The following is a 17,733-nucleotide window of genomic DNA, read 5'->3' as shown; positions in this document are numbered from 1 at the left end:
TACCTCAGCCTTGTACTCCTCATGTGCAGACTCAATCTGCTTTAATGCAACTTCATTTGTGTGTGCTATTTCTTTGTACTGTAGAAGAAAATGTCAAGTATCAGAGGAACCATGCCAAATTAAGAGAAAGAAACTAATAGAAGTCACAACAAGAGTCAAGGCACCTGCAGCATGTAATCCTTGTTTGCTCGAGCTTCATCTCTCAGTTTCTCCATCTCCTCTTTAGCTTTCCACAATTCCCCAGTGACCTAGTAGAATTCCCAAATGTTTGAGAGAACAAGATGATGGACAAACATAGTTAGAACTTAGAAATAACCACCAGGAAGAGTCAACAACACATTACAAACAGGATCATATCATATACAGGACTAAGAAAATCTCCAAACTCCAAACAAAGATAAAAGAGAAACATTCAAGCTGAACCATACAACAGATAAAGGGTAGACTTCTGTGTCATATGATAAATTCCAGTGTCTAACATCATTTACTCCCAAGATCAAGGATTGCCATGCTGCTCAGTACCAGCACCTGGCATGAGAGGTACCGCATGGCACCCCTCCTCTCGCTTCCTAGTGAATCATCATTGTGAAGCAGCTAGAGGAGGCGATTAATGGCGGAGAATGACGTTATGAAGCCGTCACCCTCTCCTCATCCACTACTTTAAATTAGATCAGCAAAGCAGATCATTTTTATTTCAACCCATTTAGCCATCTTATCCGAACCACCCTTTCTAGGGCTATGAAGAGAGAGGAGAGAAAAGCGTGACAGTGAGAGCAAAGAGGAGAGTGTCGTCAGTGGTGGAGGCTCCGTGGCAGGTGGTGGATCCTTATCTTTTTCTCTCCCTCTTGCATGGGGACTGCGATGGAGCCTCCATTCTTACGGCACAGTAGACAAGTGTGGCAGCGCAAGCTATGCTGCAGGCACAGCAATCCTTGCCCAAGATAATGTTCAACTCTGCTTCTCTGTTCATAGGAAGTTGACAATAGTAGGGAACAAACTATGACTGGTCACATCTGATAAAAGTGACATAATAGCAATTTTGATGAAGAAAGTGATGAAGAGAAATGAAAGAAATCCTCTTCTTTTCTTTTCATTTTAGTGCCGGCATGGGTAGAAGATAAAAACTATCAACATAAAGCCAGATAATAAAAGCTATCTAGCAAAATACCATACGAGTTAGATCTTAAAGGATGAAAATTATTGTGACATCATCAACATTATCATTATTCAAGCCTTCTTTTGAACACAACTCAAATTCTTAGAAGGCTCATAATAGAATTGACATTTTGTCCGACTGGTTGTCAAGCTGCATCAACCCTCTATAGAAATGGTATAAAAAACCGACCCCCAAAAAAAAATCGAGCAAGAGATCTTACAATGAATATAACCAACTCAGAGAAATATTCATACCTCGTCGGCAGTCAACCCTGAGTCATCACGGCCGATATCCTTCATAATGATCTATCAGGGTGGAATAAAAAGTAAACCAGGAAAATTAGTTAGTTATAAGACACCTATCCGATCAAACGAATTGGCAGCCTGCAATAAAGCAGCCGCTAGTCTCATAAGTTTACTGATAGTGAATTCCAACATGCGTGCACCGAAGAAAGCATATAAACAAGAAAAACTAAGTGGAATCTCACCAATCTAAGCTAGAATAAACAGCCATCCAAGAAAAGGAGAAAGAAGTTGGCATATAATTATTAGTGAATTAACACTAAATGTAGTAAAAGCACATCTACATTTTCTTAAATCACCCATAGTGACTGTTGATGTACCTATATTCTTATATACTCAAGGGATATTGTAGCATATATACATTTTAATAATGAGAAAGAACCTAGAGTTGTTCCTCTCATAACATGGCATTGAGCTAGTTTCATCTATCCAACGGTTTAACCTAGAGTTGTTCCTCTCACAACATAGCACTTGAGCTAGTTTCATCCATCCACTTGCAGTGCATGAGAGATGCACGTAAGGGGCAACTTAAAAGGTACTATATACATTATTGATCTACTACCAAACAACTTAAGCTTTTGGATTATATCTCAACCACTCTCCAAACTCAAGTAGAGCAAAAAATATCTCAAAGTTCATCGCTATTAAACAATAAAACCATGAGTAAAGGAGACTGAGGTGGAAGAGACCACAAATTTTTATTAGGCGTCAAGGGCACTTTCAGATGGCATCGTGATCGGCTATTTAAATTCTTAATTTCCTACTACGAACACTACTTAAGCCAAAAAGGGAATCTAATGAAGTAGCACATATTTTCCAATTAACTGTATTATGGCCAGTCATATCTTACTTCAGGTGAAATTGAACTTTCATGAATAACTGTAGGTGTAGACTGAGTTTATGAAAGTTTTGAAGTCATTGCAAATTTATATTTGAAACATCCCAATAATATGTGCATCTTTATCGAATTTCAAGTTCCTTTCTTGAGGAAGTTCAAGGTTATGCAATAAAGTTTCCAGGATGAATGTCCAATAACAATTAATCCAATAAAGGATATGCAATTAATCTCAAAATTCACTTCCAGTAAACTGCCCGAGTCAATTTTTAGCATTTTACAATTACTGAAATTCTCCATAAATTCAAAATGGTTAAAAAAAATTGAAAATCTGACAACAAAAATATTAAACAACAGGAACATAAATCAAGCAACCAAACAACTGTGCACCATAATAGAAAAATGTTTCAGGTACTCGAGACTATTATAGTATTATATGTGCATGACATATTAGGCATACTCTAGAAGGCACAATACACAACAACAATAATGAATATTTAGGAAGTTCCCAGATAGCTTGAGATTGTTAGAAGAAAAAGGAAAACAGAGAAGAAAATAGCTTAACTATATGGAATGGTTTAAATGTTACCTTTCTCCCGGTAACTCTTCCCTGCAAATCAGAGCACCTAGCCTGCAAGACCATTAATTATCCAACAATAAGAACAAGAGAAAACAACATCCACTAATAGCTGTCTGTAAAATTTAATCAAACAAACCTCAGCAACAGCAGCCCTTGATTCAGCAGAAGCAACTTTTCGCCAAGCATCAGCTAATTCTTCTCTCATTTTCTCCACTTGTTGCATAGAAGTCTGCACTGCTTTTTCATTGTCAAGTGTTAGCGAGCGTACACGATCTCGCTCTTCCTGAAGCTCCTTCTTAGCTTCTGCCCAATCTCTCTACAATAATGAGACTCATCAATGAGCTTGACAAGAAAATGTATGCACAAGAATGATATGAAAGATGTACATACAACCATCATTAAAAGACCATGGATTCCGGTTTTATCCGATCTCGAGATGGAACAGCCAAAACAGATTAGTATCAGCCATAGCCAATCCCGATCCTAACCTAAAACTAGTATTGTGATTGATTTTGATCTGGGACGCGAAACAATCCATCTTGATCATATCCAGCTGAAAAGGGTTGAAATGGGTTTTCATAAATATTTAGATCCGATCTAGGGAACATCAGTAATTGATAATCTCAATTGCCTTTTTTTTTTAAAGTTTTCAATTTTTACTCTAGCATTCACCTTTCATCGTTTGTCATCAAGCTTGCCATCAAGCGTCAAAGGGTGAAGGTGAACAACGAGTGAATCGCTGCTTGGAAGGGTACCATGCAGCATGCCTCATGCCACGTATTGATACGCCACCGACACGGTAAGTGTCGATCGACATGCCCTGTGCTAGTCACAATGCCATCATTGCACTTCTATAACGGCGATTTACAAGATTTAGAAATTTACTAATTCAGCCCAAATTTATTAAGGTTTTGAATGAGAATTTTTTTTTATTTTTAGGCTTCATATGTGAATAAATTTTACTTATTTATATTCTTCAATCACTTTTCTAAATATTTTTAAAAAATCATGTATTTTTAAATAATATTTAGAATTTTACTAAAATAAAAAATAATCTAATTCGATATGGGAGACTGATAAGACCGATATGTATCGTTTTTTCGGCAGGCCAATCCTGACCCAATCTCAAGTTTTAGAACCTTGCAAAAAACATACCAAACGCTCATAATACACCAAAATTGGAGGGTGTCGATTAGCATGACGGATAGCAATCACATTGAACGATCAAGAGGGCTAGTTTGAACCATGGAAACAACTCGTCAGGAAATAGCAGTAGTGTTGTGTATATCTTGCCCTCCTTAGACCCTTAATTAGAGGGGTTCCACACACACAAGGAAGCCTTCTTTTTTTCACGATGAAATTAAATACAAAAGTGAATCATTAGAAAAAAGATGGGAATAAATTGGTCAAATTTTCTATAAGCAATTGTAATAGAAAAGGTGGTATAGAAAAAGATAGCAAAGGAGAAGAGAACTTATGTGCCCGAAGTAGGAAATAATGAAGGGATAAGAGAGAACTAACATCACTCCAGTAACATTGAACCCTTGCTAACATTAAAAGTAATCGATATATGGTTTTGATAATTTTGTTTCATCAAAAACTAAAATGTAACCAACCCAAAGAGTTTGATGAGATATGGAAGAAATTAGGATATCAATGTGAAGGAATTGTGTTTGGATCATATATTTCCCATCAAACAAAAATCTTCAAACGAATAGCAATACCATATGTGAAGGAGAAATTAATAATATGGATCAAATTCTTGTTAAAGAATCCAAACATCATGCACAAAATAACAAGATAAGGATTCATCATGTGCGATGAAATAAAAAAATGTGTGTAGTATGTGTCTAGGAGCTAGATAGCAATTAGCAAATGACCATATAATGTTGGAATAACCTGGAATCTATGTAAATCTTTCCCATTCTGATTTAGTGGACTTGAAGTTCACAACATAAAAATAAGCCGAAACACAACGTATTGAAGCTTTTCAAAACCTAGGGCCAACTATAGTGTACAAAACAATAACTGAACGTTCCACAATGGAATATATGATATACCAAACCACCATAAATGCAGGAAAGAAATCTTACTTCGACTCGTTGTACATATTCTTCATGCTTTCTCCTTTCCAGAGCTCTTGCCTCCTGAGTTACGCATGCACAAAGTGTTTGGCAAAATGCTAATGAAGTTCAAGAGAAGATTAATATAAGATGCATGTTGATTGATGACAATCATACCTCACGAACATCATCAGTGCTCTGTATTGTGTCAAGGCTCGACTGGAATAATAACAAAAGATAATCTGATTATATATGATAAGTACAAAAGCATATATGACCACTATTATATGTAAATATCCATGCTTAAAATAATACTATTTGAAAAGAACAAGACAAGTGAGCACATATATATAGTATCTATTTTTTTGCGAGACATAACGAGCTAACCATCAGGAGACTACATGCCACAAGCAGGGGGAATCCATGGAATTATGAAACATGAGAAATCTGAACCAAATATGACAACAACCCTGGAACATAATTGAAACACGTAAGAGTGGAAAATGGAAATAAGCAAGCACCTGAAGACGATGCACTCTCTCTGACAAACTGCGCATTTCTTCCAGAGCTCTTCTCTCCGAGTTCACCAAGAACTCCTTTTCATGCTTCACAATAGACACCTATAAAGTAATCAAATAAGTGTCAGTGCCAACATTTAGATTATGCACCTGTTATCAAATAATGTATTCCCTCTACCTCCATAGATAGCTTTCGTGAGTTCTCCTCAGAAGCTTGTAGAGACTCGGAACTTTCCCGGAGCCTCTTTTGGTAATCAACCAATAAATGTGTCAACTCCATATTTCTAGCTGAAACTGCAGTAGCTTCCTTCCTCTAGAAAACATAGTAGAATAAGGTCAAAACAATTATTCGGTGAACGTGGACATACAAGAAGCCAGGAACTATTCCGCATTGAAGGAAATCCACTAACAATAAACAAGCTATAATGAAGCACAACTACCATGAAAATGGTGAACAATGGCTACAATAAGAAAGGAGACAATCCACCTGATGTTCAAGCTCCACCATGAAACTATCAAGTCGTTCTCTAGCAAAACTCGCTTCTAGAGCCATCTTATCGCGCTCTGACCTCGATATTGTGAGCTCGCTCCTAAATGAATTTGAGGAAAATATTATTGCAGATGACAAATAGAAGGATAAAGCAGAAACAAAGAAATAAATAGTGAAATACAATTACAGAAGATGAGTAGAAGGATATGCAGGAAAGAAGAATAAATTGCTGAGTACTACACTCATCCTACTCATTCTGGATTGCCAAGTATCACTCTCATCCAGCCCACAATTTGAGCTCAATCATACAAGATGTTATACTACGACTAGAATTTAACTCAAATTTTGGATTTGATCTGTTTCAAGTAGTGGATGTCCACTGTTGGTTCCAGGAATCATAGCCGACCAAAAATCTATTTGGTATTCTTACTTCTATACTTTATTGTCACAGGTTTTTAGTTGTCAAAAGAGCCTCTAAAAGATGAGGTAAGCCTCATCACAGGAACGCCCTTTTTTGAAACTATGGTTGTTCTATTACTAATAACTGCAACTCCTACATGGAATTCAAAGAAATATCATACAAAATGTCTTGTTATATTTCTAGACAAAAATACCTTATAGAAGTACAAATTCATCACTAGGATCAGTTGTCCCTGGATCAAAGAATAAATAATAGTAGTAATCCTCCATAAGTTCTTGTTGTATATTTTATACTCAAAATACATATATTCCGTTGTCCCTCATTAATAGCAACTATTTCTGAGAGCTTGCCTATTATCCAAAACATGATTGAATAAGCATGATCCAAGAATGTAACTTGGGTCCGATATTACCAAATCCACTATCCTCCAAAAATTGACTTAGTCATCTTGCCTAAAAGAATCTTAGCACAAGAAAAGATGACCACAGAAGAGGCTATCCTTCTACAAACAATCAATCATAAAGAACCAGCATTCATGAAAAGACTCTGGTTTAACCAATATTAGATAGTTATTATCTCATCCAAGGGGGGGAAGAACAAACCAATCTATAGAAAATTCTTTTACTGTACTGTATGCCATTATTGCCTAACCAAACTACTTGATTAAACAAACATTCCAAACCTACTAATTATTTATAGCATGATAACTCCGTCATCATGGATTAGTCAAAGTGAAAAAGACCGAAGCATCAAAAGTTATTCTGACAAAGTCCAAAAACTACCTTAGTTTAACCAAATCCTCCTCAAGATTTTTAGCACGCCTGACGAGTAGCTCATATTCTTTCTTTGAAACTTCCTGAGAGAGAAATGTTTATAATAAATTATTAACATCCTGGAAAAAAGAAAATATATCTAATGATCTTAACAAGCATGATCAAATTTAATAAGTATCCTTAAGAGAAATACTTGGGAATCTTCAAACGCAAGCATAAGCTCCTTCTTTCCATCTGAAAAAAAATTGTTCAAACTATCACCATACGATATAATAGAGTTTCACAACCTCAAAAGATCTTGTAATGTCTATATGACACAAGAAAATAATCGAAAATGAAGAAAAGAGAACCAGATAGGATACAATTTCACAGGAGAAGACATAACAAAAAGAAACCATGAATGTACGCTAACCTGGAATAGCTTCAGATAAAGCATGGGTAGGCCTAGAAGTACGAATCTTACGTTCTTCTTCATACAATCTCTTATACATTGCAACCTGGAAATGGAACAAGAAGAAAGGATCAAACATCATGCAATGGGTATTTGCTCTGTCAACAGATAATGGACGATAAAATCATGCTTTCATTTAAGATAAGTAACCACTGATTCACAGCCATCACATACAGAGCTGTGGAGTGATTCGATCATGCGCCCTTGCTCCTCTGATCTTCTCAAAACTGCTTCAACCTTCGATGCTGCCTGATCACTGACTTTCTGCAGCTCAATTTGGAAACCGTCCTACAAAATACTCAAAGAGAACAAACATAAAACAAGAAATCTAATTACTTCAGGATCAGAAAAGAACAATCAAACTCAAAAGTATAAATAAATATAAGCCTAACTTGCTTAGCAAGTGTAGTAACTTCTCCAGTTCTCTTAATAGTGAAAGATAAGATACCTGTGAATAACTATCAGAGAAAATGAAAATAAAAGGAAATGGCACTTACCCTTAGTTCTGCGTCCCTCTTTTCAGCTTCATTAGAAAGCCTATGAACTTGGCTTCGTAGTTGGACATTCTGCTCAACTAATCCCTTAATATCCTTAAAATTCATCTGCCGAAAATTATATACGCAACACTAAAAGTGTAAGAGAAGGTCCAAAACAAAAACTAACAGGGGCTAGCACAAGAACAGCTAACTTGTTCGTGAACTTCTTTTCCAGCATCAACACCATTTTCAAGATCTACTGAACTTGTAGAAAGAGAACCGACAACATTTGTCAATGGGCTAGCACCACAGCGGAGTTGAATATCCTGGCATTCCTTCAAAAGAACTGCTACCTACCGTCAGATAAAACACAGATTCAGCAAGGCAAACTGTAGTTCCATTAGGGTAGTGGCATGATAAAATAAATGACTCGCAAACATCATAAAATCTAAGAGAATATTCTAATAAAATTATGTCTAGTAGAGATGGTCATAAAGAAAGAATTACACTAGAATTAAGTCAATTAACCATATAAATAATTTGTAGGCCAAACAACTTACTTGTTTCTGAAGATCATTCATCTCCTTTTGTGCAACATTATAATCACGTTCACGCCTTTTCAACTCTGACTGAAAGATATTCTAATAGCATAACAATACATCTTAAAGAAGAAATTTTTGGTAACATATTCTGAGAGCAATATACCTTCAGATTCCGAATAGTATTCTCAAAATTGTCATGCTCCAACAAAGCCTGCTGCAATTTTTGATTCATCAGGGAATATGATTCTGCCATTCTCTCATGTTCAGCTGAGATAGATAAAGTAGCAGAGTCAAACATCTGAATTGCAAGAAACATGAAATTTGAAATTACAGAATTATCGATTAGACCTAATTATACCATAGCCTGCCAAAACAGTGCCTCACAATAAGATAATACTCAAAAATTAAAGGCAAAAAATAGCATGCAAGGCAAAAGGAGATATTCTTTGGATTCCAAAGAGAGTAACTTGGGGCTGTGCAGATCTTGATACATTCATTCATATAGCTGACAGCAAATAGCTCTAGTTGTACAGTCTTGTAGTATTCCCAATAAGACTATGACCAAACAAGTGGAGTGAAGTTAAAGATGATAGAAAACCATTCCTATTGAGCTATGCAATTTAGCATATTGATCTTCTACTGAAGTTCATAACTGGTGATATGCTCAAGAGGAAGCAACATCCAGGAACATATGACGTACCACACATGCGAATTTCATGTAAACCTCTCATATAACTCTATATATCTAAACAACTTTCAAATTTAGGTAAAAAGTAGAAGAAAAGAATAGATAAATAAACAGCTTGAGTCAACTGGGTCACTACTTTTGTCTTCATCCAACAATGACAATTTTGGTGCCAGATGAGTTTCAGAAACAACAATGACAGAAAATATGTATACCAATATGCCAACCAACTTAAGCCTTCACCCAACAGTATGGGTCAGCTAGAGCACAACTCATAAATGAGATGGTCTTCACAAGAATTTACAAACTTCTACAATCAGCTGTCAGCCTAAAATCAACCGACAAAAGATTAGTTTGAAATTTCAGGCCATAGCAAAATAAAGAAACAGAAGGCTACCAATAAAGCTACAGGAATTCAGCTATCTGAGTAGCAACGTAATGCCATGCATCCCAGGAGCAACCTTCCATAAATCTAGAGAAGGTCCATACGAAAAAGAAAGATGACAACTTTTGATTTTAGGGACTTGTCTTCATCTCCAAGGTGCATTTGAGTCAGAGAGGAACGACAACTAATCCTAATTTGACACCAGTATAAAAGGATTAAAAAAAGCAATTTTTCACATTGGCGATAACACATTCGAACTGACGAAAGGCCACATTGCACTTCATCAAAATATATCTCAACAAAAATTTAACATATTCTCAAACTAGATCAATATTAAAAATAATTAACATAATCCAAAAAAGTTTAACTGCCCTAAGAACATTCCAACTTCTCAGACAGACCAGAAATGGAGTTTGCAGGAAAATGAACCAACTATAAGGACAAAATATAACTAGAAAAATAAATGGGCTAATTTACTATTTGAAACATTGTCTACCTATTATACAAGTAGAATCCATCAACATCAACCAATTAAGAACATGCATTGTAAATAATAGTACAATAATTTAACCATCATATAGTGAAAAATAGTCACTGTATGATAACAACCATGTGTCAGATCAGCATTCATATGGAAGAAACAATAGATAGAATTTTGACATCAATTGGCAAGGAAATGAAATTTGCTTTGGATTTATGTAAAAGTAGATTGGTTTCTCAAAAACAAAGGCATCCTATTGCATGAGGCTCCCACCTATGCAGGGGCCGGAAGGGAAATTAAAGTGATTTTCAAGATAGAGAAAAAGATGGGATTACCTCGTTCATCTAAAATGAGCTCAGCTTTCTCTTCTATTTCATGCAGAACCTGCAAATTTGAAATGGAAAAAAGAAATTACCAATGGCAAGGAGGAACCCAAGAAAAAAATATACCAGCCAAAACAAATCAGATTACAATTTTATTTTCTTTATATCTCAGACCTTGACAAAGATCTTGAAGAAAGAAAGATTGCATAGTTTAGTATCCAAAACAATTGTTTGGCTAATTGTGTTGTTACCAAGGTTCTAAATATTGGTACCAATATCAATCATTTAAAAAAAGGACATGTATCAGCCATATCGGTTTTGGACTATTTTTTAATTACTTATATTCTAAAAAATGATATAAAACATACAAAATCCCAAATGCTTATAAAAAGATATAAAATTTAGTTTACTCACATAGGATAGTAAGAACATAATACAAATAGTGGAAATACTAAGAATACTATCTAATTCCTGAGGGATCCAATAAATATGTGTGCTCATTGTTGTCATCATCTCGAAAAATAGCTGGTAGGAAACCATTTGCACTTAAGGCTAAAAACAACCTGCTACGTTCTTGGATTAAAAAAGGGGATTATGTTGGGTGTTTGGATTGAAAAATCTCTTCAATGGTGGTGGAAAGAGGTGAAGGTGGGGTGAATGACCTTGGAGATAGAGAGGCGTTCGAGTTAGTGAAGAGATAGAACGAGGGGGGAGAAGGGATCGCTCCTAGAAGAAGTAGGGTGGCAACAGAAGAAGGGTCTAGCTAGCGTCGGCTAGGGGTCGACGGGAAGGTTAGGGCGTGAGGAGGAAAAGAGGAGAGGAAAGGAGAAAAAAAGAAAGAAGATTCATTCAAAACTAGTCTAACTTGGGTGCACTCCACAATACTTAGAGGCTACCCAATTGACCAGAACAATTAAAGAAACCCTAAAACAATGCATCATCGCCGCGACGCGTTTGAACAAGCCTGAGGCCATTTGAAAGGGCAAAACTCATTCTCCGTATTTACAAATACATGCAGATATTCGAATGCACAAAACATGTTCTCTGTATGTGCAAACGCATGTAGGCATTCAAATGACGCGTTCGAACGCGAGTCCTTGACGTTCAAATGCATTCCAACAGAAAGTTTTACTCTTTAAATAAAATTTATTCCTTTCGATACAACTTGGTCCAGCCCTAGTTGTATCACAACTTTCGTACAAAGTGATCGTAAGAGGTATTTAAAAGGAAAGGTATAAAGGGTGGAGTAAATTATGAGACCAAAAAAAAAAATAGAATCAAAAAGAAGAAAAGAGAAAAAAAGTGGGAAGGAAGTGTAAAACCTAGAGCTTGACAAATTACGACACCAATAATTGATATCCTGAGTAGGGTTCAAGTTAGATCCAACTAATTATGTGATCCGCATAAAGTTTGCATAAAAAGGAAAATCAAATGTTGTATTTACAGCCGATATAACTAATATGCATCGGTTGATATAGCTGATATCAGACTAATACTGCACAGAAACCAACAAAAAACTGGTTTCAACCCCGACTTCAAATCGATAACACAGCCGATACTAATACATATCAGTATCGCCAATACTTCGAACAATGGTTGTTGCTAAGAACCAAGCATGTTGAAGTAATAGCATCTAAAGTCATGAAGTTTTAACATCATGATTTTATGAATGATTTCTCATCTAAATTTTTTACAATTTTATATGGAATGCTTTAGAATACTGCTATAAGTAGTTTCTTCAACTTGATAAAATGAAAAAGAGGAAGGGTAGAATCAGCGATATAGGACCGACATTTCCAACTCAACTTAATTTTTCATGTAGCTTGTCAACAATTAAACAATTACCTATTTGACAAGGATGAAAAAAGCAAAACAGAGATTACCATATGAACAAAGAGCAATGAGCACATCATGAAAGCATACATATCAGGCTTCATATTTAATTGACATTCAATACCAGAATAACAAGGAGAAGACCAACCTCAAAAGGTTGACCAATATATCAGAAAAACTATCGAAGGTCTATGAATGAATAAGTCAACATTTTCTACCCAATAACAAGTCCCAAACCATAATTAAGGAAGAATGTAAGGTGAATCTCTAAGTCGCAAACCATCAGCAAAGAACCCCAATCTCACAGTGAAACAAGAAATCATGACACATATTTTGTACATTCAAGAATTCAAAATTCTGATTTCAGATTCACACTTATATTTTACATTAAGAAGCCACAATCACAAGGAGAAAAGCAGTACCCTTTCCAAAACAGCTTCTGCGTGCCTCCGGCCCCACCTCTCATGTCGTAGAGCATCAGCAGCTTCTTGATATTTTTCATACATTTTAGTGAGCTGCAGTGAAACAAAATAACACAAATAATCAACAGTGAAGGAATTATAGTACATTAACATAAATAGATATCCACATATATGCACAAGATACATGTGCATGGGGTGATTTTGTATGTATGAGAGAGGGAGATATTAAAGGATGTCTTACACTCCAACCATCCCGAATAAGAGAAGTAGCTAATGCAGTCCCGGAAATACCAACGGGAAATTTAGGGACAATAATCTGTCCATTCCCATCTATCTTGGTACTCTCAGTTTCGCAAATTAATCTGCAAAATTAAACCCAAAAGAGAAGGAGAATTTACGAACTGCTATATTTTATTACAAATAACTGGGACAATGTGGCTTAGAAGCGAAATTGGAAAGTGGAATAGTATGAAGAGTATTATCAGCAAAATATGAGATAATATAAATATATTTCACCTTATCTATAAATGGAACTTTTAATGAACTACTTTAGGTGCAGAAGAAATCGGACAAACCAGTCGTCATCAATTCTATACATTTCAATGTTGTGAAAAGTTGATTTAGGAAGCAACATTGCAGACAAGAAACTTCAGAAATGCATGGTCAAACTTATCACAACAGCATAACAATGTCAGAACCCATCTGATTTGATAGAAAAAGATTGTCCAAAGGATTAATTTTGAGTCTTTTCTTTCTTCTTTGATACTACAATATCAACGACCACATAAATTCCATGAAATGCAAAAGATATACTTGTCCATAACCTATCATTGCAACAATTTCAACCATGATAGACACCAACACTTTAACCATGACTTAAAAAATCAAGAACCATAGAAAACCAATACGAACACCCAATAGAATTTTTTTTTTCTATAAAACAAATCGAGGCATCTCATGTTAGACTCAATCAATATTTTGTAGAAAATTAACACTTCAAACTTACAAACTATTGAAACATATGTCACTCAGGCAGGCAATTCACCAGTTAAATCATGTGAAATCATGCAGACAAGGAGAAAATAACAAGGCACTGTGACATCAGTAACTTTAGTTTATCACCTTTAATATTATTCACTATTCAAAAGGGAGTTAAAAATGTCAAATCCACCAAATTAGGCAACATAAAGAAAAGGTAGGAAAAGTAAATAGAATGAATGTCAAGTGTAATTGCTACAGCTGCATTGACTAAAAAGTGTCACTATAGGGTATCATGATGTACAGAGATAGACCCAAACCCACCTGTCAAAAGGTTATAATTTGATCCCGCACACTCCTATTAAATGATCAGCTGAACTCTAAGAGCCCGTATTTTCATTTTAATCCTACAACATTAGAATGTCCACATTTATTTCACACAATATAAATTTCTAGAGTTTTTTAGGGCTGTCAAAATAATTAAGCCGGCTTGAGCTTGGGTCAAGCTCGAAAATAGGCTGAGCCAAGCTTGATCTTGAAGCTAGGCTCGAAATTAAATTTGAGCCAAGCTTGATCCCGAGTATGCTCAAAAATATATATATTAATAATTAATATATTTTTTTGTTGGTTGGGGGAGGGGGGGTTGTTTGTAGTTTTCTAACACAATTATATTTATTGCTTAAAATTTATATTTTGGTAACATTTATATCTTTAAAGTTGAATTAGGTTTTATTTCAAGCTAGATTCAAGCCTAAATCAATTCAAGCTTGCTTAGGCTCAAAAATGACTTGAATTAATAAGACTTGAAATTACTAGTTGAACAGCTCATTTAAACTCGAGCTCGGCTCGAGTTTGAAATAAGCTTGAAATTGGCTCGAATTAAAACTATTTCAATTCAAGCTTCATCAAAGTGCCAAGCTCGAAATTGGCTCGAATTAAAATTATTTCAATTCAAGCTTGATCAAAGAGCCAAGCTCGAAATTAATTTCAATCTGACCTTAATCAGAGCCACTCTATATTTTTGACCAAAATATTACTAAAATATAAAATATTTACCAAACTGATCACTATTCAAACTATTTCCCAAACTTAGGTAACACAGTTCCTATAGAGTGCTACTTCCCAAGGTAAACAAATCAAGAAAACATATATATAGTTGATAAAATAATTAATAGGGTAAAAGGAGCTTAGGAGCATACAGTTCTTTCATATTTGAGTCAGTTTGAAAGCTAGTCATTGGAAGGATGCTAAATTCACTAGTCTTCCTTGAATTCTCCATTTCAGCTTCATATTTTTCTAGTTTATCTTTCAAGTCAGCAGCTTCCTGCACACCAACAATTATCCACATCAGATAAAGAAACACAAAGAAAAAAACAAAGGTTCTAAAAAGTGTGCAGCAGGTACATAGCTGTCAAGGGGTTTCATAGCACATGACAGATGGCAGGTGACTGTGCCCAAGACGGGGTCTTAAAATATGATATAAATTTACTTTTCCTAAGCTATCTAGCTTCCATATAGTCCAACATGGAAGACACAAAACTATGTAATTAAACAAGTCTATCACATACCACTTTAACAAACCTAACTAAAAGTTGACAAATCATTAATAATCAAGAAAAAAAAATCTTATTGTTTGTCTGCTTCAAGATATTCAAGAAAAATAGAACCACTACATGATATTCCTGCTACAGGAATTTCTGCGGTCTTTGCACTGAATGTTGGAAAACAAAATAAAAAATATGTGAAAAAAGGAACGAAAATATAGTACCACCTCAATCTTTTTTTCGAACATTGGAAAAGACTCAAAACTTCAAGGGGGAAAAAAAGAAAAAAACCAAAACAACAATGCCTCACTGATAGACCTGAGAAGTGTGAAATAGCCCGTGATATGTAGATCAAGAAAAAAAAAAAAGGAAACAGAAGAGAAGAAGACACCACAAACGAGAAAAGAATTTACAAAAATGTTACCATAAGAACATAAAGTGCATACCTTCTCAAGTTCCTTCCGGAGTGAAGCTTCTTTTTCAAGTTTCTCCTTAGACTCATTTTCAGCTTGAGTCAGATGTGTCTGGTTAGGCAAGAAATAGAATCACAAGATGCATCAACAACCCTCTACTAAGAAATTACAGTTACAGGATTCAAAATGATTTCATGTGCCAATTTGGAGTATTAGACAAGAGTATCACCTCTAATGCTTTAATAACACCCTCAAGCTCTCCAGCTTTTTTGGACCATTCTTCAGAGCTCTCCTTGTAAAGCTCCGCAAGCTTTGAAACCTTTAAAGATATGTGAAAGAGAGAACGAGACTATAGCATTAGACAGGAAGAATTCAGCAGAATAATGGAAAATGATATTTAAAAGTAAGACAAACCAACCACTCAATTGCACGAGACAAACACAAACTGCCTGAATTTTTATGATTAACACAAGCATCAAAAACAACTGTGTCAAATATTGCGAAAGGCAATGTTATACTCCAAATAAATAGTAAAAAATAGAATGCTCCAATCTCCACCATCTATTCTCACCTATATAGAAAAGAAAACCAAGACGGCAAGACTGTGATAGCGAACAAAATAGAAACAAAAAAGGCTAATAGACTAAATTAAACATTAAAAAAATGTAGACCAACTAAGCTATTCAAAACTTGGGTCCCAGGATGTATTACTGTCACATAACATATTTGAATTGTCCATGCTCTCACCTAGACTATACAGACTAATAGGCTAATTCCCTACCTGGAGATAAAGTAAGATAGCATTCAAAGATTGTTTTGTCAAAAAAAAATGGAACTAGGTGATAATAACAGGGATATCTTCTTTCTTTTTTGGGCATAGTAGCTTGAACAGTGGAATACAAACAGAAAAAATAGAATAAAATGTCAAGTTTGCCTTTCTATCCAAGAATTTTCTTTGATTCAAAAATGATGGTTAGTGTGTCCAATAAAAAGTATGTAATATTTAATAATTAGACTATTTAATATTAAAAATTAAAATGAGAGTTAGATCATTTAATATAAATACCTATTAGTAAGTTATTTAACAAATAAATAAGATAAGTATCTAACTAATAGTTAGATTATTTAATAGTATTACGTGGTATAGTAAAAAAACTCAATTGTAAAATTAGTATGGTATAACAAAATAACAAATTACTTCAATGAGTAACTGGATTATTTAATATAGTTATCAAAATATACTTATTCAACAGGAAACTACACGCAAAAGTGTAATCAATTAGATTACATTAATATTTAATACTCTAGAATATTGGATATATTATATAAATTATAATCTAATTGAAATAATCAAGAAATATTATGTAGCCATTGGGTATGAAGGGTTGGAGAAGAGGTATAATACCATAGCACCTTGTATAAAAGCTAGAAAAAAAATGAGGGATAACAATTTCCAGAATAGATTATCCCCTATCTAAAATGGTCACTTGGGGAATAAGCAAGGATAGAATACTTATCCCCGACTTATTTTGCTCCCAAACACAGAGTTAGGAAAATGACGAGGAATATTTGTTTCCAATGCAAAAATAGGAATGATGTTCATAGTCTTTACTCTTTAGATTAAGAGAAGATGGTAATTTTACAAATAAATTATCATAATTTTACAACCAGAAATCAACAAGATGAAGATAAATATTCAAAAGTATACTATTAAAGTCTAAACAAGAAGGTCAAGCTTGTAATAGAAGTCCCAGTAATATTTTTTTAAGGATTATACATACAGTTGACAGTTCAGCACCTAACTGCTGCTCTGCGGCAGCAGCAGAATCCTTTGATGCCAGTAACTCCTTCAAATGGCCAAAATATAAATATAAGTAATTCCTTTACCAAATAACAAACTTCAGATGCTTAGAGAAACTAAGTTATAACTTATTTAAGAGGAATGTAATACCTTCTCCAACGAGGAGACTCTGTTCTCTAGCTCAACTACTCTTTCTTTACTTCGTTTCAAAGAACTAGAAGATGCACTGATCTCTCTTTCAAGCTGTAAGGCAATACATAA

General features: G+C 34.8%; 1 protein-coding gene across 1 annotated transcript in view; it reads right to left on the bottom strand.

Annotated features, from left to right (window-relative positions):
• LOC140759856 (nuclear-pore anchor) overlaps window positions 1-17,733 on the bottom strand; it is a 29,662-nt gene that overhangs the window by 9,122 nt on the left and 2,807 nt on the right. The window contains exons 5-30 of the mRNA XM_073096521.1: window positions 17,623-17,715; window positions 17,453-17,518; window positions 15,901-15,990; window positions 15,705-15,782; window positions 14,914-15,038; window positions 12,978-13,098; window positions 12,737-12,829; window positions 10,494-10,542; window positions 8,771-8,874; window positions 8,626-8,694; window positions 8,278-8,418; window positions 8,087-8,191; window positions 7,764-7,877; window positions 7,551-7,635; window positions 7,332-7,372; window positions 7,148-7,221; window positions 5,942-6,044; window positions 5,633-5,767; window positions 5,458-5,556; window positions 5,114-5,155; window positions 4,967-5,020; window positions 3,010-3,189; window positions 2,883-2,924; window positions 1,411-1,461; window positions 165-248; window positions 4-78 (exon numbers count right to left, since the gene is read on the bottom strand). Coding sequence (XP_072952622.1) covers window positions 4-78; window positions 165-248; window positions 1,411-1,461; window positions 2,883-2,924; window positions 3,010-3,189; window positions 4,967-5,020; window positions 5,114-5,155; window positions 5,458-5,556; window positions 5,633-5,767; window positions 5,942-6,044; window positions 7,148-7,221; window positions 7,332-7,372; window positions 7,551-7,635; window positions 7,764-7,877; window positions 8,087-8,191; window positions 8,278-8,418; window positions 8,626-8,694; window positions 8,771-8,874; window positions 10,494-10,542; window positions 12,737-12,829; window positions 12,978-13,098; window positions 14,914-15,038; window positions 15,705-15,782; window positions 15,901-15,990; window positions 17,453-17,518; window positions 17,623-17,715 — 2,313 coding nt within the window. The remainder of the gene's footprint in view (window positions 1-3; window positions 79-164; window positions 249-1,410; window positions 1,462-2,882; window positions 2,925-3,009; window positions 3,190-4,966; window positions 5,021-5,113; window positions 5,156-5,457; window positions 5,557-5,632; window positions 5,768-5,941; window positions 6,045-7,147; window positions 7,222-7,331; window positions 7,373-7,550; window positions 7,636-7,763; window positions 7,878-8,086; window positions 8,192-8,277; window positions 8,419-8,625; window positions 8,695-8,770; window positions 8,875-10,493; window positions 10,543-12,736; window positions 12,830-12,977; window positions 13,099-14,913; window positions 15,039-15,704; window positions 15,783-15,900; window positions 15,991-17,452; window positions 17,519-17,622; window positions 17,716-17,733) is intronic.

The sequence above is a fragment of the Typha angustifolia genome, chromosome 5, assembly GCF_048772165.1.
Source record: "Typha angustifolia cultivar Huaian chromosome 5, ASM4877216v1, whole genome shotgun sequence".
In the NCBI taxonomy this organism is placed as follows: domain Eukaryota; kingdom Viridiplantae; phylum Streptophyta; class Magnoliopsida; order Poales; family Typhaceae; genus Typha; species Typha angustifolia.
Note: the sequence above shows the minus strand (reverse complement) of the source record. Positions and strands in the feature narration are given on the sequence as shown.